Source organism: Peromyscus maniculatus, chromosome 7 (assembly GCF_049852395.1).
Source record: "Peromyscus maniculatus bairdii isolate BWxNUB_F1_BW_parent chromosome 7, HU_Pman_BW_mat_3.1, whole genome shotgun sequence".
NCBI classification, from domain to species: Eukaryota; Metazoa; Chordata; class Mammalia; order Rodentia; family Cricetidae; genus Peromyscus; species Peromyscus maniculatus.
In genome coordinates this window covers 47,772,705-47,795,791 of record NC_134858.1, presented here as the reverse complement: position 1 = coordinate 47,795,791, position 23,087 = coordinate 47,772,705, and the positions used below count along the sequence as shown (strand labels likewise).

Here is a 23,087-nt window from a genome sequence, read left to right as displayed (position 1 = left end):
AAAGTGGGCTCCCCGAGAACAGAATTTTTGTTTATTGCTCACTGCTTCATACCCAGGCGTTAACATTATGTATCCAGCACACAGTGGACACAGTAGAATTAAAATGACTACAGGGTTTAAAGATAATGGCATACAATTACTGTCAAAATATTGAAATGGGGCTGGAGAGATGGCTCCTGTTTAAAAACAATTGTTCTTGCAGAGGACCCATGTTCAATTCCCATCATCCACACATCCACTTACAACTGTCTGTAACTCCACTTCCAGAGGATCCAGCATCTCTTCTGACCTCCACAGGCTCCTATTTGATGTCTCTCTCTCTCTCTCTCTCTCTCACACACACACACACACACACACACACACATACACACACACACACAGATAAACATTTTTAAAATATTGAAATAGATAGCCGTATCCAATGTACTTGAGGTATTACGTTGAATGGCTCTTTTGAGCTATTCATACCATTCTAATGCCATGCTCCATTCACACATTTGAAGTGTCCTACTCAGTGTCTTTCAGCGTATATCCACGTTCCCACAGTAGACTTTGGAGCGTTTTCATCACCCCGAATAGCCCTTTGCCACAATCCCATCAATCCTTCCATTCTCCCCAGTCTTACATTTTTGTCTTGGAAGATTAGCAGTACATGAATGTGGAATTCTCAGACTAGAATCCTATGAATTCTGGTCTTTACCAGATGCTTTTTATTTATCATATGGTTTCAAGGTTCAGCCGTATTGTAGCATGTATCAGTTTTTCTTTTCTTTCTTTTTTTCTTTTTTAAGCTTTATTATTTGTGTGTTTGGTGTCTGCAAATGTATGTGCACATGTGTGTGCAGGTGTCTACAGAGGCGAGCCAGAAGAGGGAGAACAGATCCCCTGGAGATCTTGTCTTGTTCTTGATCTTAGGGGGAATAATTTCAACCATTAAGTATGAGGATAGATAGTTATCGGGGTTTGTATATCTTTTTTTATCATCAGGAAGTTCCTTCTAAGTTTATTAACTTTTATTGTGAATGCTACTGAATTTTGTTAAAGTGTCTTTGAGCTGTTGAAGCAGTTCTGTTAGGGCATTACTTAATCTTTTTCTCTTTTAAGGAAAAAGATCTCACAATGACGCCCAGATCTTAGGGCCCAAATGATTCCCCTGCCTAAGCCTCTTGAGTAAATGAGACTATAGTCACATGCTGCTTTGCACATTAGAATTGATTGTTCCTGAGCTGTCCATTCCTGAAACATTTCATTTGCTCATAGCTAGTGGCTGGGTTTTCTCAGCTAGTGTTCTGTTAAGGGCTTTTCTAGTATATTTGTAAGATAATGCTTAGGTTCTAGACTGTTGGGTTTTTGTCTGATTTTGGAATGAGGCTAACATGGAGGAATTGTTAACTTGCTCTTCCATTTTTTAGAAGGCTCGGTGAAGAGTTCATGTTAGCCTTTAAATGTTTGGCAGAATTGGCCAGTAAAGCTGTCAAGGTTGATGGGTGGTGGCGCAAGCTTTTAATTCCACCACTTGGGAGGCAGAGGTAGGTGGATCTCTGTGATCTTCAGAGTAGGCCAGCCTGGTCTAGTTTAGTCTGCAGAGCTAGTTCCAGGACAAAGAAACCCTGTCTGGAAAACAAATAAACAAATAGACAAATAAAAGTCGTGTGATCTAGTCTTCTGTATGAGCGTATTTCCATGACCAGTTTCATCTCTTTGATTGTGTTTATTCTGAGTTTGTATTCCTTATAGGTTTGTTTCTTCCTAGAAATTTGAATGGGTTGTCTGATTTGTTGGTGTGGGGTATTCATAGTACTTCTTTTTTTGTGTAGGAGAGACAGTGTCCCCCCCCATTTCACTCTTAATCTGAAGAATTTGATTCTACTTCCTCTTTCTAAACCAAACATTTTTTTAGTGTTGTCATTTACTTAATCCCCCCCCCCCCCCTCTCTCTCTCTTTCTATATTATGGTGTTTTGAGACAGGGTTTCTCTGTGTAGCCCTGGCTGTCCTGGATCTCTCTCTGTAGACCAGGCTGTCCTCGAACTCACAGAGATCTGACTGCCTCTGCCTCCCTAGTGCTGGGGATCAAAGGTGTGCACCACCACTGCTCAGCTTACTTGATCTTTTAAAAAGAAAAAGCCAACTTGGTTCAGTTGGGTGAAAATAGCAACTACCATAACTTAGGGTGTTCAGCTGCTTCGGTGCCAAGCAGGTAACATGTAGCCCCTAAGGCCTCCATGAAACAGATAAAAGAACAGCCTTCGGGGTGGCAGGGAGTTTAATAAAACTAGTTGATTGTTGTTTTAACAGATGCTTGATGGGAAAGGAAAAATCTCTGTCAACGACTTCATCATAAAAGCTTCAGCTTTGGCTTGTCTGAAAGTTCCCGAAGCAAACTCTTCCTGGATGGACACAGTTATAAGACAGTAAGTTGACTGGAAAGGTGCACACTGATCTGCAGTTTGCACATGGTTGCTAACTGCAACTAGGGATGGGGGGTGTGACACCCGTGGATAAACGGGTTTGAAACGGCATAAAATACTTGAGATGCTGTTCAGCGGGTCAGCAAAGGCTGTGATTACTTAGGACTATGGGAGAGCAGGGTGGAGTGGGTTACCTGATCCCAGTGAGTTCTGACAGCTGTACTGAAAAGCACTTGTTGATGTCTAGGCTGGCTCATGACTGGCTTGGTACATTTCATTAGGTCTTTCGAACCACTTCATCAGTTAGCTGTTTTCACTTCCATTTTTCCAGTGAAGAAACAAGAAGGCTCAGTGAGTTCTGTAGCTTGTCCCAAGTTAGTAAGTTGATCAGTGTCAGAATTCCAGCGCAAGCCCGGGCCTTTTCTAGTATGGAGGTAGACACTTTTCTATTATATTTTTTAAAATTTATTTTTAGTCAGGTATCTGAGTGTGTCTCTGTGTGTGGGTATGTGCATGTGAGTACAGATGCCCAAGGAGACCCGAGGCACCAAATCCTTTAGAACTGGAGTTATAGATAGTTGTTAGCTGCCTGACATAGGTCCTAAGAACCAAGTCTGGGTCCTCTGCAAGAACTGTGTATTGCTTTTAACTGAGCCATCTATCCCTCCAGCCCCAGGATTATTACAATTATTAGTAAAAGAAAAAAAAACAAACTTTTTTTCTCCCTTTGCTTTCTGTGCTCACACGCTCACATTACCACTTACATGTGTCCTCAGAGATGAGCCAGTCAGTTTCCTGTGGGCAGCAGCTAGGTGCTTCATTCTGATTCTGTGTACCTGGAGATGGTGTCAGACCTCCGAGATTGGGCCTCAGTCCCACATAACTGCCCCCTCGTTAGATGCCACTCTCAGATCTGACAACTGACTCCAGACAGGTTTCCATGACCCCTTCCTTGAGCAGGACAGCTCACAGGAAATGCTGTGAGGGAAAGACTCGAGTATACTGTCTTACTGTAAACAATTCTACAAAGGGTACAGATGAAGTTGAGGCCACCTTGACCTACAGAGTGAGACAGGTCTCAACAGAGATGCTCCTCAGGTGTCTCAGGCCTTTGCTGGTCTACTCTAGAAAAGATGGGGATTCCTGCTTTGTCTTCTGAGATGCGACCACCTCTGTGCCCTGGGCACTCCGGTTTCTCCCCGTGGTGTCTCTGCTTTTCTGTTTTGTTCTCCTTCCTCCCTCCCTTCCTTTGTACTTCCCTGTCTCTCTTTGGTGGACATGTGTGCCATGGCCAGCTTCAGGACGACTTATGGGAGCACCTTTTCTCCTCCCACCATGTGAGCTCCCAGGATTGAACTGAAGTTGTCAGCTTGGCTGCAGTCACCTTTACCCACTGAGCCATCTTGCCAGCCCCCAGCCCCGTGTGTCCCTGCGCTCACCCTTTGTTCTGTCTGCTCATGCTTTGTTGCGGAGACTGGTCAGCCAGTGTACTTGCACTTCACACCCAGAAAGGAAGGCCAGCTTGTTTCATGCTGATTATGATGATGTTTTTGTGAGTCACTTGACGGCTCACAAAAGGGAAGTTGAAGTGTGAAATCAGCCTTCTGATAGAGTTCTCTCCCCATCCCCTTTCATCTTTTTAGAAGTACAAGTGAACGAGAAGACAAATCAAGAGTTAACTTGTAGGGTAGACGTCTCTGAACAGTAGCACAATTGCCTCTAAAATCTTTGTGTGTGTGTGTGTGTGTGTGTGTGTGTGTGTTTCTGTGTGTGTGTGTGGTGTATCAAGCTCAGGAATTTGTGCATAGGCAGGTGCTCTACCACAAAGCTACATCCTACGCACCTACAGTGTCTGAAGTAAATGTCCAAGATCCATATTTTCTTTAGCCTGACACTTTTGTTCCCCCAGAGCAGAGGATGGAAGAACTGAGGGAGACCCCAGCTCTCCAGCTCTTTTTATTTTTTATAAGCATTGGTGCTTCGCCTGCATGAATGTCTGTGTGAGGTGCCGGATCCCTTGGAACAGTTGTGAGCTGTCGTGTGGGTGCTGAGAGCTGAACCTGGGTTCTCTGGGAGAGCAGCCAGTGCTCTCAGCCCCGAGCCACTTCCCCAGCCCCCTGCAGCTGTTAATCCTTGACGTTGATGGGTCGGACCCCCTTTTCCTTCTCAACAGAAATCACGTGGTTGACGTCAGCGTTGCTGTCAGTACCCCTGCAGGACTTCTCACTCCTATTGTGTTTAACGCACACATAAAAGGACTGGAGACCATCGCGAGTGACGTTGTTTCTCTAGCATCCAAAGCCAGAGAGGGTAAACTGCAGCCTCACGAGTTCCAGGTAGGGTGCTGTCGTGACCTGTAAGGAGTGTGTGACTCTGAAGGTCAGACAATGCTTTTGTTGCATTGTCTGTTTGAATTCTGCTACATAGACATGATACATGATACTTGGTCTTGAAAATGAAGCAATTCAGTTAAATGGGAAAAGCTGAAAGGCATTTTCAGACTTGCATGGGAAAGCCAGCACAACTGACATTGGTTTCTTATCATAATGTGTATTCTATTCAATACTTTTCTTTATTATTATTATTATTTTTTTTTTTTTTTTGGTTTCTTCTTCTTTTTCTTTGGTTTTTCGAGACAGGTTTCTTCCTGTAGTTTTGGTGCCTGTCCTGGATCTTGCTCTGTAGACCAGGCTGGCCTGGATCACAGAGATCCACCAGGCTCTGCCTCTTGAGTGCTGGGATTAAAGGCGTGCACCAATGCTGCCCTGCAAGACTTTCTTAAGTAAAAGATTATTTCATGGCTTTTTCTGAGAATATTTGTAATTTTCTCTGGGTTATTTTGACAATGTAATCTATTTTTATTTTTTTTCCTTTAGGGTGGAACATTTACAATCTCCAATTTAGGAATGTTTGGAATTAAGAATTTCTCTGCGATTATTAACCCACCTCAGGCATGTATTTTGGCAATTGGTGCTTCCGAGGATAAACTGGTCCCAGCAGATAATGAAAAAGGGTGAGTAGGAAAGTGGAAAAGGTGTTGGGAATGACTCGACTGTATTATAATATTACTGGTTTTTATGTAGATATGGCTTTAGGTAGAGTCAGTAAATGCAGCATGAAATGCAAAGGGAGGCCACTTTGATTTTACTAACTTCAGTCAGTCATATTTGAGATATGACCTTACTTGAGACTTCTAGATGGCAGGTTGGTACATTTTTTTTTCTTCAAGAGTCAGATAGTAAATATTTTAGCTTTTGGGGCCATATGGCCTATTACGGATTGCTTGCCATTGTACTATGAGAGCAGGCAAAAATACTATGCTAATGATTTCCAGGAAAGTAGATCTATCTAAAAATAGACAGAAAGCAGACTTTGGCCTGCGTTGTATAGCTTGGCAACTCATGTTCTCAGGATGTATTTAGTTTTCTTTCAAGCTGTCAATTTGAGCTAAAGAAAAAGAGTGGGTGGAACCAGTCTTCATGTGCAGAACTATAATCACAGTTTTTGTAGGGGCTGAATCAAGAGGGTTAGAAGTTCAAAGCCAGGCTGGGCGGTGGTGGCGCACGCCTTTAATCTCAGCCCTCGGGAGGCAGAGCCAGGTGGATCTCTGTCAGTTCCAGGCCAGCCTGGTCTACAGAGCGAGCTCCAGGACAGGCACCAAAACTACATGGAGAAACCCTGCCTTGAAAAACAAAAAAACAAAAAAAAAAAAGAAGAAGTTCAAAGCCTGCCTCCACTATCTGGCAAGTTCAAGACCAGCCTGGCTAACTGTCTCAGAACTTTAAAAACCAGGTTTTTTTGGTGATGGGTGTGATGGCGCATGCCTTTAATCCCAGCACTTGGGAGGCAGAAGCAGGCCTGATCTACAGAGCGAGTTCCAGGACAGCCAGAACTCTTATTACACAGAGAAACCCTGTCTTGGAAAACCAAAAAAGAAAACAAGCAAACAGTTTTGTTTAAGATGCTTGGAGATATAGCTCAGTAGTTAAGCACTTGCATAGCATGTAAGAAACCTAAATTCGCTGGACGGCGGTGTCTTATACCTTTAATCCCAGCACTTGGGAGCAGAGGTAGCCAGATCTCTGAGTTTGAGGCCAGCCTGGTCCACAAAGTCAGTTCCAAATCATCAAGGACTAAACAGAGAAATCCTGTCTTGAGAGAGAGAGAGAGAGAGAGAGAGAGAGGCCTGGTCCACAAAGTCAGTTCCAAATCATCAAGGACTAAACAGAGAAATCCTGTCTAGAGAGAGAGAGAGAGAGAGAGAGAGAGAGAGAGAGAGAGAGAGAGAGAGAGAGAGAGAGAGAGAGAGAGAGACAGAGAGAGACAGAGAGAGACAGAGAGAGAGAGACCTAAATTCAGTCCTCAGAATGAATGAATGAATGATGAATGGATACTAATCTCCATGGGCAGGATTACAGGGAGGAATCAGCATCTCGGTGGCTGTTGTCTTCGGTTCATTGGTTTCTTTCAGAATATCCACTGATGTTCTTTCTTTCTAGCTTTGATGTGGCTAGCGTGATGTCCGTTACACTCAGCTGTGATCATCGAGTTGTGGATGGAGCGGTTGGAGCCCAGTGGCTTGCTGAGTTCAAAAAGTACCTTGAAAAGCCTGTAACAATGCTGTTGTAATTTACCCAAGAACTTCTACCCTCTCTGCTGACATTATATTTATATGTTATTAAACAGGTGGTTCTTTTAAAGTTTCACTAGTTAAAATTTATTATTGAGTCTGTCCAGATAATTTATTTGTAATAGGCATTAATGAATCTTTTTTAAATGCCAGTTACACCCAAATATTATACCCCTTTAAAATTAAACATAATTTTAAAGCTGAATATGCCTAGTGAAGGGACACAAGGCCTAACTCTTTGGTGAGAAAACCTTCCTGAGGGTAGAGGAGGGGTAGGATTATAGCTCCCTGCAGACTGGCTCATAAAAGTAACATGGATGAGACCTGCAGTTTAATTGATTCAGCTTACTTAGTGTGAGGGAAACAGAGTCATGGAAAGTATTTCTCATGGGAAGAGTTTGAACTGAAGCTTTATTTTGGAATCTAACCCTAGAGTTTCCTATTACATGATCTTGGTTTATCACATGAGAACCTCAAGGCAAATAAGTGAAACTTTTAAGAGTCAGCATTTTCAACCAACTCTTATTTTTATATGAATCTCTAAATAAAATAGCTTTCCCTTCCTTAAGATAAAGATATAAACCAACTTCTTGGTATAAATGAGAATTTATGTATTTATTTATAAGCAATTTCAATGTATAATTTGAGAATTCTGCAGTTTCCTCCAAATAAAAGAACATGCTTATTGAAATGAACAAGTTGCAGGAGTAGAATTTTCCTTCTAAGATGAATTGGATGTTAATTGTAAATGAATTCACTTATCAAATGTTATTACTCAACTGGAGAACTCTTTGGAATGAGTATGGAATGTATATGGGAGAAGTTGTACATATGTAATATATGGTTTCAGAGTTGTATATGTGCCAAAGTCTATTTATCCCAGATCCTGCCTGAGGAGGAGGAGAGAGGATGTTAGGGGTAGTTTACAGCGCTAACTATTATGTCCAAACTGGGCACGTAGCTGGGTAGCTTCAGCTACTCAGAAGGCTAAGAAAGTAGGATAGTTGGACAATATAGCAAGACTATCTCAATAAAACCAATAAAAATGATGCCCAAAACATGATAATTTCTGGTTGGATAAAGGTTTTTTAAAAAAGTATATATTCAAGGGTTTGGTTTCTTAGCCCAGTTCTGTCTCATTGGAGGGAAGAGCTTAAATAGGTGTCCCCTTACCAGCCTAAATGCTCCTTTCATTTTATTATGTTTTATCTTTCTTTTGGAGGGAAGGGGGCTGATATTGCAGGAACATTATCACAATTCCAGACTTCTGTTAAAATGGTGTATTTTAATAAATGTTTGGAATTACTTGTGACTTTAAAATAACCCTGACCAGTGCCTCCTTATGTGTAGTATGTGGGGCCATCCTCTGGAAGTTGAAGTGTTTCATCAGTGTTGAATCTGCTTCTAAATGTTTGTTATCACGTGGTGTACAAGTGACGCTCCAAATACTCCACAAACATCCAGCTGCTATATCCCTGTAGACAGTTCAGTGCTGTGGCCTACCTCTTCGGCACTGAGTGATCCTAGGCCGCACTGAATACTGGACCGAAAGAATATGCTTATCACAGGGGTCCGTCATTAGCATGAGCCAAATCTAGTCTAATGTGAAGCTGAAAAATGACTCATTCTTTGCTAATGCTCCATTGTTCCTTTGGAAGAAAAATAAAAGTTTTTCATCTGACAAAAAATATTCTGAGTTAAGACTTATCTCCCCTCTGATCTAAATCTGAACTCAGCCAACATAGTATCTGAAGGAAGTTAGAAACAGTGTTTTGGATCAAGAAAGATTGTTTAAAAATTAAACACGTTTTCAGTGTGTCAACTAATTTTTGATCTGTTTGTAGTTTGTTTCATATTAAATGATTAATATCCAGTGTCAGCTGCATAATTCAAAGCTCCCAGTACAGGTGAAAATTCAGTTGTCTGCCTGGCAAGATGAGTGATGTCATCAGGCTATATAGTCTAACACGTAGCTTAAAGGGTCACTGGAAAGCCCTGTGATGAGGCATGGCACTTACTGCCAGACGGAAAGTGATCGAGCTCTCTGAGATCATTTGCTCCCGACCTGGGGTGAGTGTGGAATTATGGTTTGTCCAGACATGAACTACAAGAGAACAGAACAGGGGCTGGAGAGATGGCTCAGGGGTTAGGAGCACTGCCTGCTCTTCCAGAGGACCCGGGTTCAGTTCCCAGCACCCACATGGCAGCTCACAACTGTCTGTAACTCCTGTTCCAGGAGATCTGACACATTCACACAAATGCACATAAAAATAGATTTAAAAAAAAGAGAGAACAGAACGGCCTGTGAGACATGACAAGTAGGAAGAGTCCTCCTCTGTTCATGCATGGACCCTAGGCTATGCTGAAAACTGTAACCACTGACAGTAAGAGATAGGAAACCACGTCCGTAGAAAAGCCTGCTCTGAATTTTTCAGGAAAAAGACTCAGTGAGGAGCTGAAGAGAGGGCTCAGTGGTGAAGTACTTGCTGCTCTCGTAGAGGCCTGGATTGGTTCCCAACACCCACATGGCAGCTCACAACCTTTTGTAACTCCAGTTCCAGGGAATCTGAAACCACCTTCCAGCACCAGACGTGCATGTGTACAAATATATACATATGGGCAATACAACGACATGTAAAAAACCTACATGTTTAAACTTTGTGCATTCCATTATTAATGCCCTTCCTGAACATATTTCACTTATAAGAGGAGGGGAGAGTGGTTTTATTAACATGAAATTCATTGAAATACACAAGTAGGATATTTTAGAAATGAGTTTGAATAGCAATTTCTACACTGGGCTTTTTAGTGTGCATGTTCATGAGGAGGGCAAAGGACAATTTAGGGAACCAGTTTCCTTCCATGAGTCACAGGGATTGGATTTAGGTTGTCAAGTTTGCGCAGAGTGAGTACAAACGCATAGTAACAAGGAGCACCTATGTGTTGGGGACAAAAGTAGAGATTCAGGGCTGACAAGATGGCTCAGTGGATAAGGTGTTTGTGTCCTAACAAAGGCTGTTAGGGTCCAGCCCCTTCATAACCTTTTCCCAGGGTCTATGGGAGAATCTACTACCAGCTGAGGAATCTAATCTTAATGATGTCAAATGAATCTACATAAACGAAACTCTTTAGTCCATTCACTTTATTCTTCTGAGTCTGTTCTCTCTCTACACAGCTGCTTTTCTGCTCTCATACTTAGCTCCTTTTCTGCCTGATTCTCTACATTTTTCTGCTGTTCTAAGTTCTACCTTAACTCTCCCATCTCATTCTTGCCCATCTCATTCTTTCCCATCTGGTTCTTCCCATCTTAGTTCTACCCCATCATAGGTCTCCCCTAGTTCTCTGAGGATTTCTGTTATACACCCATGCAATCAGCAATACTCTGGCCAAGGCGAGGTCACCAGGTTTGAATTCTCTCAGGGTCAAAAGCAGGGGTGATAAGACCCACGCAAAGAGCAGTAATGTCGGCTGTCATTAGCAACCCCAAAGGGAAGTGACTAATGGGGAATGAATCAGCTAGGGGCTAAATTCAGTTAACAGATTGAAAAGTGTGCTCAAACCTTATTCTTAGAAGTGGTTAGGTAAAAATGTTAGGAGCCTATAAGTCAGTAAGTTACAGGTGAAAATAAACTGCCCTTTTTTCCTTTGGAACCATATCTGTCGCTTAACTCAGCTGTCTGTTTTCTGGCAGGGCGGGGGAAGTGTGCTCCGTAGCTAGGCAACCTGTGTCACAGCTTAAAGCCCTTTTAGTTCTGAGTTGTTAAAGGGAGATCTAGAACTAGAGATAGCACTTGGAAGAAGGAGGGTTAAGCTTAATTAGCACATCCACCTGGTCTTCTCTAACAGATAGTCTGGATGCTTATCTATCTGCAATCTGTTCTTAGAAGGTCTGAGGAGTATCTCAGATAAAGTACTTTCATCCAGAGATGGGCCTGGCCAGATGTTGCTAATGATAACTACAGAAAGGCCTGAAATTAGAGGTCTCGGCTGTGTGATAGCTGTTAACAGTTGGGAGATGTTATCCAAATACCTCAAATGTATAGGGGAAGTTGTGCCCAGTGAATGATCAACCACACTGTTAGAAGTTCTTGGGAAAAGAATCAAATGGGAAAGCTACGATAGCTCACAAGAAATCCATTGCAGGACACAGCTGAATTCAAGAGCCAGTATCACCAATACTTCCTTGAGGCTTGGCTTTATCCTCTGGAAGAGTAACTCTTCCAGGTAGTAGCTTTGCCATAGTCAGCTGAATTCCTACTTCATATTTCTGCAGCTTGCAGCATTGGCCAAACCTGGGGACCTGATTCTTGGGACCCACATTATGGGAGAAATTGAACTTAAAGTTCTCTGATCTCCCTATGTGAGCCATAGCATGTGTGTGCATGTACATGTAGAAATATTTTTAAGAAGGTAGAGAGTCAATTAATCATGTGATTGGGTAGGGGCATTTTCTTTCCTAAACAATTGAGTGATGATACCATATACTTTTAGGAATCGTTTTTTATCTGATGAATTTTGCCTGCAGGCTTTGTTTAGCATATGCTTGCAGTGCCCTTGGAGGCCAGAAGAGGGCGGTGGATGGATCCTCTGTGATGAGTTATAGACTCATCAGCAGTTATGTGGATGCTGGGAATTGAGCCCAGGTCCTCTGGAAGAGGAGCCATCTCTCCAGTCTCAGGTAGAGGCATTTTCTAGGAAACATGGCTCTGTCAGTGAAGGCTTTTCAAGTGTATTGGAGGGTGAGGATAATAATTTGTTAACTATTAGTTTTAGAATATCAGAAGTTCTGAAGATAAATTTACCAGTATAGTTCTAGTGAAAGTCATATTCCAGAAAATTATACTTGCTTTTTTTTTCTTTTGGTCTTTTGGTTTTTTTGAGACAGGGTTTCTCTTTGTAACAGCCCTAGCTGTAGTGGGGGGTTGTCTGTGCCAGGCCCTGAAGCACCACCCCTAGTGAGGCAGTAGGTAGCTGCTAGATAGTTGCCCCTAAGGCGTAGCCCGGACAGGGACCCTTAAGAGCTGGGATGCATGCACACGCACTCTATTCTCTTCGATACCTTGGGGTCTTGGATGCTGGTGCTACGGATCAAGGCAGAGCTCTCTGGAGAACAGCGCTGGACTGTGCCTCACCTTTCCAGGACCCTGTTATAATCCTGATTTCCTATATTGTGAGTTTCCTGTATTATGAGTTAACTCTCCCCTCCCCCATAAATTCCTATAATCATTAAGCTATTTCCATAGATTGTTAGCAATTTAATCTTATTACCTAGCTGTCCTGGAACTCTCTCTCTAGACCAGGCTGGCCTTGAACTTACAGAGATCTGCCTGCCTCTGCCTCCCGAGTACTGGGATTAGAGGTGTGCGCCACCACATATTTGCTTTCTTAATGTCACATAACAGGGTTATGAGGTGGCTCAGTTGGTAGAATCTTGACGAGCATTTGTGAGATCTGGGTTCAACCTTGGAAAGCAAATGATGTTTAAAGTTTGATCTGCCCTCAGGGCTGGAGAGATGGCTCAGAGGTTGATGAGCACTGACTGTTCTTCCAGAGGTCCTGAGTTCAGTTCCCAGCAACCACATGGTGACTCACAACCATCTATAATGAGATCTGGTACCCTCTTCTGGCATAAAATCGATAGAGCACTTACAAAATAATAAATGAAGTTTGATCTGCCTGTTGCTGTCTTTGCATACAAATTAGGTGGCTGGTACTTTTTTGACAACTTAGAAACAAAAATGAAAAATGCCACTGGGCCGGTGGTGGCACATGCCGGTTAGTCCCAGCACTCAGGTGGCAGAGGCAGGTGAATCTATGTGAGTTTAAGGCCAGCCTAGTCTATAGACAGCCAATATTACACAGAGACCCTGTTCCAGGAAAAAAAGAAAGATGTTGCTTCTTTTCTATAGAATAAAGTACTTGGGCTGAGTCAATTTTTTTCTCAAATTAGAACTGCATGTATTTTTCCTATGGTGTGCAATATCCTCCAAGTATTCTGTCTAGCCCAGACAAGTCCATGTCTGGCAGAAGTCTAGCTGGTCATTTGAAAAGCCTGTTTCATTGACTTACAGAAGTTCTTAGAGGCATAGCTGTGGTTATTACTGTATTTGGCCCTGTGTGTTGCTGGAAGACACCTTTACTGCCATAGCTGATCCTGTTGATTCTTTTTAGAGTCTGATTGGGTTTGTTTGTTTGTTTGTTTTCCTGATGCAAAATTTTTTTTCTTTTTTTTTTTCTTTTCTTTCTTTTTTTTCTTTCTGTTAAACCAACAGTTCTCACGTGATACTTGGGATGGTAGCTGTAACTAGTTTTATGTCAACTTAAAACAAGCTAGAATCGTTTGGGAAGAGAGGCTCTCGGTTGAGAAATATGCCTCCATCAGATAGGCCTGAAGGCAAGACTGGTGCATTTTCTTAATTAGTGAGTGATGTGGGAGGGCCCGGCCTGTTGTAGGTAGTGTCATCCCTGGGCAGGCAGTTAGGGTTGCATAAGCAGGCTGAGTAAACCTGGTGCATCAAGCTAATAGTCAGTTCTTGGCCTCTGCATCAGCTCCTGCTTCCAGGCTCCAGCCCTGCTTGAGTTCCTGTGCTGACTTCCATTGATGATGTGGTTGAACTGTAAGCTGAAATAAACCCTTTCCTCCCCAGATTGCTTTTGGTCATGTTTTATCACACCATTAGAGACCCCAAGACATTTGTAAACAATTGGAATTTTCCCAAATGACATTTTAAATTACTTGAGATAACTATAAACATCTTTAAAACCATCATCTTGTGGTTATAGTGTTTTGAAATTTCTGGTTGATGCAAAGTTATGTGATTTTATTTCAAGATGTTTTATTTTCTATCTTAAGTTGTATGTATATGTTTGTGTCTGTGTGTGGGTATGTGCAGTTGAGGGCATGTGCTAGAACAGTGTGTCAGATCCCCTGGAGCTGGACTTACAGGCAGTTGTGAGCCACCCATCACGGGCCCTGAGAACCAAACCCAGGTCCTTTACAACAGTATTCACTCTTAGCCATCTCTCTAGCCCCACAAAGTCTGAGAAAAGTAAAGTAAATGAAATTAGACATATCACTGTAATCTCAGCATTTGGGCACTGTAGACAGAAGGATCAGAAATTCGAGATCATCCCGGGGTATGTAGCAAGGTTAAGCCATGTGACCTAGGGCTACATGTGATCCTTTCCCAAAGATAAAAATATATATTGCTAGGTGTGGTGGCACATGCCTTTAAGACCAGAGGCAGAGGCAGGCAGACTTCTATGAGTTTGAGACTAGCTTGATCTACATAGCAAGTTCGAGGCTAGCTAGGACTACACCAGGTGAGACCCTGTCTCAAACAACAAAAACAAAAACCCACGACCCCTGCCCACAGCTCAGGTCCTGTAAATGACATGAGCTGCAGCAGTGAAAACACAAACACTCTGTTTTCATGCCAGTGGCATTGTAATGAATAGTATGGATTTATTTTTGACAAATTTTGCCGTAGTCGTTTCTGTATTAACCGATTCCGGAAGATTCAGGTATAATCGGTACTTCTCAGAGACCTCAATCAATAAGTCAACCTACAAATTAAAAAAATAGATTTTAGAATCATGATGAGAAAACTGCACCCTAAAAGTGATGCCAAGAGACGACTACATTCACCGGTGAAGACTAGTTCCTGCCATAGGACTGGCAGCAAGCAATAACATTGTTGTGGATTCTTGAGCCTCTGATTACTAACAGGACACATCACATGTTAACTGGTAACAGCACCAGAAGCAGAGTGTTGCCATTGGAATATTGTGTTGCTGTCTTCGGATTTACCCTCAGATGGCAAGGGAATGTCCTGGGGCCTGAAAGATAGTGATCCAGGTCGCTTCATAGTGACAATGCCCCGTAGGGAAGCTAGCCCGATAATTCTGAAGGCAAATAAAGTACCCAGCTGATATGTGCCTTTAGTAGTGGGAAATAGAATATTATTAATGTGTGCTTCTTATTGGGTACATTTCATAAAGTATTACAAAGAGGGAGTGGGTACAGACAACTAGTTTATATGCAGCCTCAAAAAATGGAATTAATTCAGAAAAAGTAAAATTAAGAAATGGCCATTAGCTATAATGGCTGATTAAGACAAAGGTTAAGTGGCATTTGTTTAAAGCCTTTTGAGTCAGTTGAGGCAGATGTCAGTCAATCCTAACATTTGGCTAAGATGGAAGCAATTCAGTTTAAAGATATGAAGGTGCCACGATGGAACATGTTATTGTATGCATTAGCCTAAAAATTAATTTAAAAATAAAAAATAAAGTTTAAGCTGGGTGGTGGTGGTGGCTGCGGCGGCGCACGCCTTCAATCCCAGCACTTGGGAGGCAGAGGCAGGCGGATCTCTGCGAGTTCAACGCCATCCTGGTCTACAGAGAGAGTTCCAGGAGAGGCTCCAAAGCTACACAGAGAAGCCCTGTCTCCAAAAACCAAAATAAACAAATAAATAAATAAATGAAGTTTAGAGATGCTAGTCTTGGGAAAGCATTGTGGTCAGAGCAATGACTACAATCAGAGAACCAGTTACAATGGGCTAAAAGGAACTACCTTCAAATTCTAAAGCATCCTGGCCCTCGGCATTCCATAAGCAGGTAACCCACAGAGAAAGACGCTAAGCACTCAAGAATGACATATTCTACCACATTCCTTTTGTATCTATGACCAGTGTGGATGCTGAAACAGGAAAAACTTCCCCCAGATGGAGCTGAATATTGGCCAAACAATGGAGTAGGAAGGTAGGTAGTCAAGGGACATTCTCAAGGGATCTAAACAAGAACATCCTCCACCTCCATGTAGGGCCTTTCACAGGATTTGCTTGCTAGAATTTCAGGATTGCTGTTCCCCAGTAACTAGACTTTTGGGGTCACTTCTGAGGTGAGACTTTTCTATCTCTCACCATATGGTGGGATTCACAATAGATTATTTAACTTGACATGTCATTGGTCTGGTTTAAAAGGAGAACACAGACCAGGCAGTGGTGGCACACTCCTTTAATCCCAGCACTCGGGAGGCAGAGGCAGGCAGATCTCTGAGTTCAAGGCCAGCCTGGTCTACAGAACGAGTTCCACTACAACCAGGGCTACACAGAGAAATCCTGTCTTCAAAAAACAGAGAGAGAGAGAGAGAGAGAGAGAGAGAGAGAGAGAGAGAGAGAGAGAGAGAGAGAGAGAGAGAGAGAGAGAGAGAAAGAGAACAGAGAGAGAATAGATCGTGATTAGGGTTGTTTTCCTCAAGGAATGAAGCAAATTGTTTCTGCCAAGACTACAGGACATCCCAATTATTTGCTCCTCTTCTGTAAGGTAAGAGAATCTTATACATCTCTGCAATAAATATATCACTTTTTGTGATTCCCAGGCCTACTGATGTTTTTGCCCTGTGATGTACTTGGGCTGATGGGGTGCAAGTAGAAGAGATACATGCTCCATATACATGGAAGTTTTAGGTCTATTACTTTGGGCAACTATTTCTGTTTCCCCCCACCATGAGAACGGCATATTTCAAGTCTCAGAATGTACAGTTAATGGGGCAGAGCAGGCCTAGTTAGTATGCAGCCTGAGAAAATTACTGTAAGCCTCTGAAACTTAGGAGTTTGTTCCTAGTGCAGCATACTATAGATACAAATTTATTGTATGTACAATTGACCCTTCATCTGAAGGTTCTACATCTGTGGATACAGCCTACCTTGTATTGGAAAAGTAGTTAGGCCTATAGTGATTGCATCTACACTGAGCATGTAGCAGATCTTTTTTCTTCTTCTCATTATTCTGTAACTGGTACAAACAGCTTGGCATCGTTTGGATCTATTTTTTGTCTGTTTGAGACAGGGTCTCTCTACATAGCCCTATCTGTCCTGAAACTTACTATGTAGGCCAGGCTGGCCTCAAAACCGCAGTGGTCTGCCTACCTCTGCCTCCTAAATGCTGGGATTAAATGCACCATCATGCCTGGCTATCGTTGGAGCTTAACTGCTCCCCAAAGCTCTGAGTGCTTCCCCCGCTACAGAAGTGCTATTGGGAGGTACTGTAGCCTTTAGGAGGCAAGACTTAGTGCGAAGTCCTTGGGTCATTCAGGGGACTGAATTGTGGGACCCGGGGCCTTTCCTTTATCTCCTGGCCTTGCTTTGTCTTGATTTCCTGTCCCAATCTGCTTGATCCTTCCAACACAGTCTCAAAACAGTTACCTAAACCAGGCTGGAAGAGCGTGACCCTCCCTAGGAAATGTTTCCTTTAGAGTTGTCTCACCTGTTTTATATTATAGTTGTGCAAAGCTGAGGCACAATCAAATTTACACAGCACTTACACGTTATTCCATGACAGGAGTATCCTCAAGCACATGGAGGAGGTGCAAATGTTACGTGCAAACAATAAAAAACTGGTCATCAGAGGATCTTCTTATCTTCAGAGTTCCTGAAAACAATCCCCCAGCAACACCACAGGACTACCACAGGATCTGCTTAACTTACCTCAGAAACACTAAGCTCACAGAGGGAGACTGAGTTAATCCCAGGTAGCTGGATTTTCAGTTCAATTTTCAGAGGTTTCTCATTCTGATCCTTTACAACCTTTAATTCATAGGCTGGTTTCTTAACCTCCACCTGGATTTCGGAACTCGAAATCTCCTCTATAAGACACCGTCCTTTGCCCGATGCTTGCTTTTTTGTCAGCAGCACCTGAGGAAGGTGATTTGGTTCACTCACAGCACTGCTCCTGATCTTTTCAAGAGTATCTTCTTTATGAAAGAAAAAAAAGGGGGGAGGGGAGTCACAAAATACTATCAGGTTGTGAGCATTAAGATAGGTGGTGTTTACAGACAGTTGCTGAAGCTGCCACTGAATTAGTTTAGAGCCAGGCGATGGTAGTGTATGATTGTAATCCCAGCACTTGGGAGGCAGAGGCAGGTGGATCTCCGTGAGCTCGAGGCCAGCCTGGTCTATAGAGCGAGTTCCAGGACAGCCATGGTGAGTACATAGAGAAACCCTGTCTGGAGAAACTAAAAAAAAAAAAAAAAAAGGAATTAGCTTAGAAATGTAGTTCTAAGCATCTGAAGCAGAGCTGGGCATGCAGCTCACTGAAAGTTGCCTAGCATGTGAGGCTCTGGCTGGATTTGATTCTGGTGAAGTTAAATAGACCCAAACACCCAGAACCTCAAGCCAAATAATTTGCTTGGGAATTCTGCAAGATTTTGACATCTTTCTGGCTACTCTGACATTTCTAATAATGTATATTTTTCTCTCTTTAAGTTTCTCATTCTTTTAAGATAGAGACTTCTGCTTTGAAAAATATACACAGGTTACAAAAGCAAAATCTGACATCAGTTTCTTTTCAGTTTACATCCATCCACTTACCAGTTCTCATTATCTCTTTGAAGCCTGCGAAGTCAGTTTTAATGCCCATCAGATTTTCTTTCATTCTCTGAATGTTTCCTTTAATTTTAAAGCTAGTAACACGGTGTGAATGTGCGAGTGTGAAGTGGAGTCGTTCCTCAATGCAATGAATGGCCATTTTTATTAACTGATCTTTGATGCCTTGGTCTTTCTCTGCTGCTTGCAGAACACCAGGGTTGTAGGCAACATCAATGACTGTATAGGAACCTGTGTGGAATTCAGAAGAGAGCTTGTTTCTATAAGGATTTTTGTCGGGCAGTATACTAACCCACATTAGAAAGTTAGAAACCACAAATCCCATCCCTGTGTTTTTAGAGCACTCACAGCAGCACTATGTTAAACCAGCAGTGGCTGGTCCTGAAGGGAAGCTGACACAAAATTACCAGCAGAAGAAATAGAGTTTATTAGGAGAAAGGGCTTTGAAGTGAGATGAGAGGAAAAGCCTTAGACAAGAACACCGCAGTAGACGGAGATCTAAGTCCAATGGAGCCTTAAAGGGAACTACTGGCTTCCCTTTAAAGCTTGGAGAGGAGCTTCACAGAGTGAGAATGAGAGGTAGTGTGGGAGAGAAGGCTAGCTGCCATAAGAGAGATGGGGGTTCTTCAGAGAGCAGCTGCAGGGCACTTCCATGAGCAGAATCCCCCAAGGACCAATCCAAAGAACAAATGAAAAGGCCGACTTTTTATGATCTTTATGACTTTTTAAGAGTGACAGTAGTGTTCAGTTGGAACCTCCAGCTCACCCCGCATGATCTGAGAAGCCCCATTCTTCTCTCTCTCTCTCTCTCTCTCTCTCTCTCTCTCTCTCTCTCTCTCTCTCTCTCTCTCTCTTTCTCTCTCTCTCCAAACCCTGCCCATTCAGAGTCTCTGAACAGAGGGAAGGCACCAACAAGCCCAGTTCTGCGTTCTTGGCTGCTTCTGCAGCTTCCTCCCCTGAAGTTGCCGCTGCCCAAGTCCCCACCTAAAGCACTCAGCTTCTGACCACACTTGGGCACAACCCAGCTTGTGGTGGACACATCATCACCCCTTCCCTACAACCTATAAAGTCTCCCTGCTTTTGTTTGTGAAGCTTCTCTAGCCTCGATCTCTGGGACTGGAGAACTCCCCTGGGAGTTGCTTTGCTTAAATAAACCTATTATACTTTTTTGATTCTGCTTGATCTGGCTTTCTGTGTCAGTGGAGAAACCTATGATGGGGGGAGCAGAAACCCTATTAAGTTTCACATCACATAATTTACTTCAGTACATATTCACATAATGTACTTCAATACAGGACATCATGGAAGAGCCAGGTGATCATGAATTGAAAGCTGTCAAGTCATAGAACAGATGGAGTATTTTTATTTTTATTTTATGTGCATTGGTGATTGTGGTGATATTGTGTTCCTCAAAATATTGTGCACCCTAATAAACTTATCTGGGGTCAGAAAACAGAACAGCCACTAGACATAGAGGCCAGAGAATGGTGGCACACACACCTTTGATCCTCTCACTTTGGAGGCAGAGATCTATCCAGATTTCTGTGAGTTTAAAGCCACACTGGAAACAGCCAGGCATGGGCATTCATGCCTTTAATCCCAGGAAGTGAGCCTTTAATCCCAGGAAGTGATGGCAGGAAGTAGAAAGGTATTTAAGGTGTGAGGACGAGATAGCTAGAGGCTGGTTAAGCTTTTAGGCTTTTGAGCAGCAGTTCAGCTGAGATTCATTCTGGATGAGGATTCAGAGGCTTCCAGTCTGAGGAAACAGGATCAGCTGAGGAATTGGCAAGGTGAGGTAGCTGTGGCTGGTTCTGTCTCTCTGATCATTCAGCATTCACCCCAATACCTGGCTCAGGTTTGTTTTTTTTAATAAGAACTTTTAAGATTCGTGCTACAGGTGTTTTGCCGGCATGTATGTCTGTGTGAGGGTGTCAGATCCCCAGGAACTGGAGTTACAGATAGTTGTGAGCTGCTGTGTGGGTGCTGGGAATTGAACCATGGGTCCTCTGAAAGTGCAGCCAGTGCTTTTAATTGCTGAGCCATCTCTCCAGCTCCCAAAGATTGATTTTTTTTTTTGAGATAGGGTTTCTCTGTGTAGTTTTGGTGCCTGTCCTGGAACTCGCTCTGTAGACCAGGCTGGCCTCGAATCCGCAGAGATCCTCCTGCCTCTGTCTCCCCAGTGCTGGGATTAAAAGGCATGAGCCACCACTGCCTAGCTCCAAAGACTGATTCTTAACTCTGTATCAGAGAGAGCTGTGGGAGGCATGGCCTGATTAGCGCTGTAGGATATACAGATGCAGGCTCCTGTTCTAACACATAATATACATTAAATTCCAATTCTATATTGGCATTACTATGTGGGTTGAAAGATCATATTATTAGAAATCATATTAAATATTCACGCAATACACTAATTTGCTATTAATTATATTAACACCAAATGGAATATTTTACTTAAAATGTTTTTATCTGGCTGGGTGGTGGTGGTGCACACCTTTAATCCCAGCACTCGGGAGGCAGAGGCAGGTGGATCTCTGTGAGTTCGAGGTCAGCCTGGTCTACAGAGAGAGTTCCAGGACAGGCACCAAAACTATACAGAGAAACCCTGTCTTGAAAAAAACCAAAAACCAAAAAACAAAAACAAACAAACAAAAAAAAAAACCCAAAAAAAGAAAGAAAGAAAAGAATGTTTTTACCAAGTAAAATCTGGTCTATGAACATGTTCAATAAAAAATTCACACATACTTTCTTTAATCCTTTATACCTGATGCCTCAGAGAAATCTTCTGGTCTGCCAACATGTATAGGTACAGGATGAGTGGCTGATTGGGGAGCCGGGATCCTTTTCCATTGACATAGGTTGATAAAAAGTATTTTTTCTTTTGGTTTCTAGAACGTGAATAATTTTGATATTGTCAAACAGCTTTTTTAAATGAAATTTGATGATAATATCCTGAATGCAAGTAATCACATTTTTTCAGGCCTTCCCACATGCTAGGCAACTGCCCTTGCACACGCACTCTTTTGAACCCATGCACACACATAAAATGTAATAAAAATAGTTTTACAAACTTAATTCATTATATCACTATTTTTCTACAAGAAGGTCTCATTTGGATATTTCTGAAATACCAAGTATGAATTTCTCATTTTTACTCCTTCAGTGAAATCTTCCACACTGTTTCATTTTCTGTTTAGAGAGGCAATTTTAATAAACTTCTCTTGTGTTAAAGTAGCACTTGAGAAGGGTAAGGTATTCTCTAGTTACACTGGAATAGTTTTATTGAGCACCTATCGTCCCTTGCACCAGCTCTACATACTAGAATCTTGGTCTGTAGGCAGAGGTGTGGTTCTGGGTCCGCACAGAGCTCTTTTCCATCCTTCAGCTCCTGCTCGATGAAGTTCTTGTAGCGCTCAGGATCATTTTCAGCCAAGTCATCGAGCATATTCCAGAACTGAGAAATCTGGGTGAGAAGACCCTTTGAGGATGCCTTCATGATTGGTAATGAGATGGGCCTCTAGAACCTGTGGAAAGATATGACTTGAGAAAAGACGTGTCTGTGTGGCTATGGCCTTACTTCCTCTTTCAAGGAAGGAGGAAGGCTTTTGGAATTGTTTTGGGGAAGTTCTCAACTGTTCTTACTTCCTATGTCTAAAAGATTGCACACCCACTCTGCTTTACCTTGACTCTTCTACAGTGTGCAAGTCTAACCACTTCCTAAATTCCCACCACCTTGTACCTGTCCCTTTCTCTGGTCTTCACAAACACAGTGGGAGCAGAAAGGTCCCTTTAAGTCTTGTTTTTCTTGGTGATCTTGTTCAAATAGTTGGATAATGACTGACTTGTGCCTCCCAGTCCTGAAAGAGTGAGGTGTGTGTGTGTGTGTGTGTGTGTGTGTGTGTGTGTGTGTGTGTGTGTGTTTGTGGTGGGGGGAGGGGAGGGGTGAACGCGGAGAGAAAGAAAGAAACATAGAGCCACATTAATTCTCAATATAGCAGTTAACGGTAGGAACACTGAGCCGGGCAGTGGTGTGCACACCTTTAATCCCAGCACTCGGGGAGACAGAGGCAGGTGGATCTCTGTGAGTTCGAGGCCATCCTGGTCTACAGAGCGAGTTCCAGGGTTACATATTGAGACCCTGTCTCAAAAAACCAGCGTGTGTGTGCGTGTGTGTGTCAGGGGGCGGGGGTGGGGGAGAGGAGTAGGAACACTGGAGCCAGTATGCTTAAGTTCTTTCTAACTCCAGGCAGCTATGTTGAGCAAACAATGTATATATACACTTATTCTACTCAAAATGAAGATGAGGATTAAGAACGCCAATATTGAAAGCTGGAACACTTACAAACTATGAGAGAGTAGTATCCTAAGATCGTATCATCACCCTCCTCCCGAAAACGGAGAAGTGTCCCTGAAGGTCCACAAAATTTTTAAGAAGAGGTTTAGAGTCTTAAAATCATGTATTAAGGTTAGATTTAATAAACAGCGAACGCACAGTTAATCCAAACGCGGGGGAACCCACCTCTTCACTCAGGAGACAAACCGCGACTCCCGTTACCATGGTAACCAGGCCGGGTCCAACATCTAACTGGGTCCGGCGAGTGCAAAGTAGAGCTGCGTCTCAACATCCAGTTCCGGGATCTTTCCTCCGGTGCCGGACAAGCTC

The 23,087-nt window shown here is 42.8% G+C and overlaps 2 protein-coding genes and 1 long non-coding RNA gene across 6 annotated transcripts in view; 1 reads left to right on the top strand and 2 right to left on the bottom strand.

Moving 5' to 3' along the window:
* Nucleotides 1-7,738, top strand: part of Dlat (dihydrolipoamide S-acetyltransferase) — a 28,821-nt gene extending 21,083 nt beyond the window's left edge. Inside the window, exons 11-14 of the mRNA XM_006972346.4 lie at nt 2,298-2,413; nt 4,584-4,746; nt 5,287-5,423; nt 6,910-7,738. Coding sequence (XP_006972408.1) covers nt 2,298-2,413; nt 4,584-4,746; nt 5,287-5,423; nt 6,910-7,039 — 546 coding nt within the window. The 3' untranslated portion in view covers nt 7,040-7,738. The remainder of the gene's footprint in view (nt 1-2,297; nt 2,414-4,583; nt 4,747-5,286; nt 5,424-6,909) is intronic.
* Nucleotides 2,248-4,000, bottom strand: LOC121830836 (uncharacterized). Of its 2 annotated transcripts, none has more exons than XR_006074086.2 (2): nt 3,850-4,000; nt 2,248-2,833 (listed from the first exon to the last, which is right to left on the bottom strand). It is a non-coding gene; the product is annotated as an uncharacterized LOC121830836 (long non-coding RNA). The 2 variants fall into 2 exon arrangements; XR_013052472.1 differs by having other exon boundaries at nt 2,248-2,726.
* Nucleotides 7,739-14,468: 6,730 nt separating the features above from the next.
* Nucleotides 14,469-23,081, bottom strand: Pih1d2 (PIH1 domain containing 2). Of its 3 annotated transcripts, none has more exons than XM_006972349.4 (6): nt 22,944-23,081; nt 21,744-21,948; nt 21,189-21,312; nt 18,410-18,655; nt 17,528-17,793; nt 14,469-14,606 (listed from the first exon to the last, which is right to left on the bottom strand). In XM_006972349.4, exons 2-6 carry the CDS (start codon nt 21,918-21,920, stop codon nt 14,472-14,474), a joined length of 948 nt encoding a protein of 315 aa, XP_006972411.1. In that variant the 5' UTR covers nt 21,921-21,948; nt 22,944-23,081; the 3' UTR covers nt 14,469-14,471. The 3 variants fall into 3 exon arrangements, with proteins under 3 accessions (XP_006972411.1, XP_042136843.1, XP_076431462.1); XM_042280909.2 differs by lacking the exon at nt 22,944-23,081 and adding an exon at nt 22,767-22,832; XM_076575347.1 differs by lacking the exon at nt 22,944-23,081 and adding an exon at nt 22,164-22,276.
* Nucleotides 23,082-23,087: the final 6 nt, after the last annotated feature.

Excerpts from the sequence above, each read along its gene's own strand:
- Pih1d2 (XM_006972349.4), bottom strand. The coding sequence starts at position 21,920 with ATGAAGGCATCCTCAAAGGGTCTTCTCACCCAGATTTCTCAGTTCTGG. Across the intron at positions 21,313-21,743 it reads GCCTACAGACCAAGATTCTA|AAACCAAAAGAAAAAATACT; the intron begins GTATGTAGAGCT and ends TTCACGTTCTAG. Across the intron at positions 14,607-17,527 it reads GTGAGCTTAGTGTTTCTGAG|GTTGACTTATTGATTGAGGT; the intron begins GTAAGTTAAGCA and ends TTTAATTTGTAG.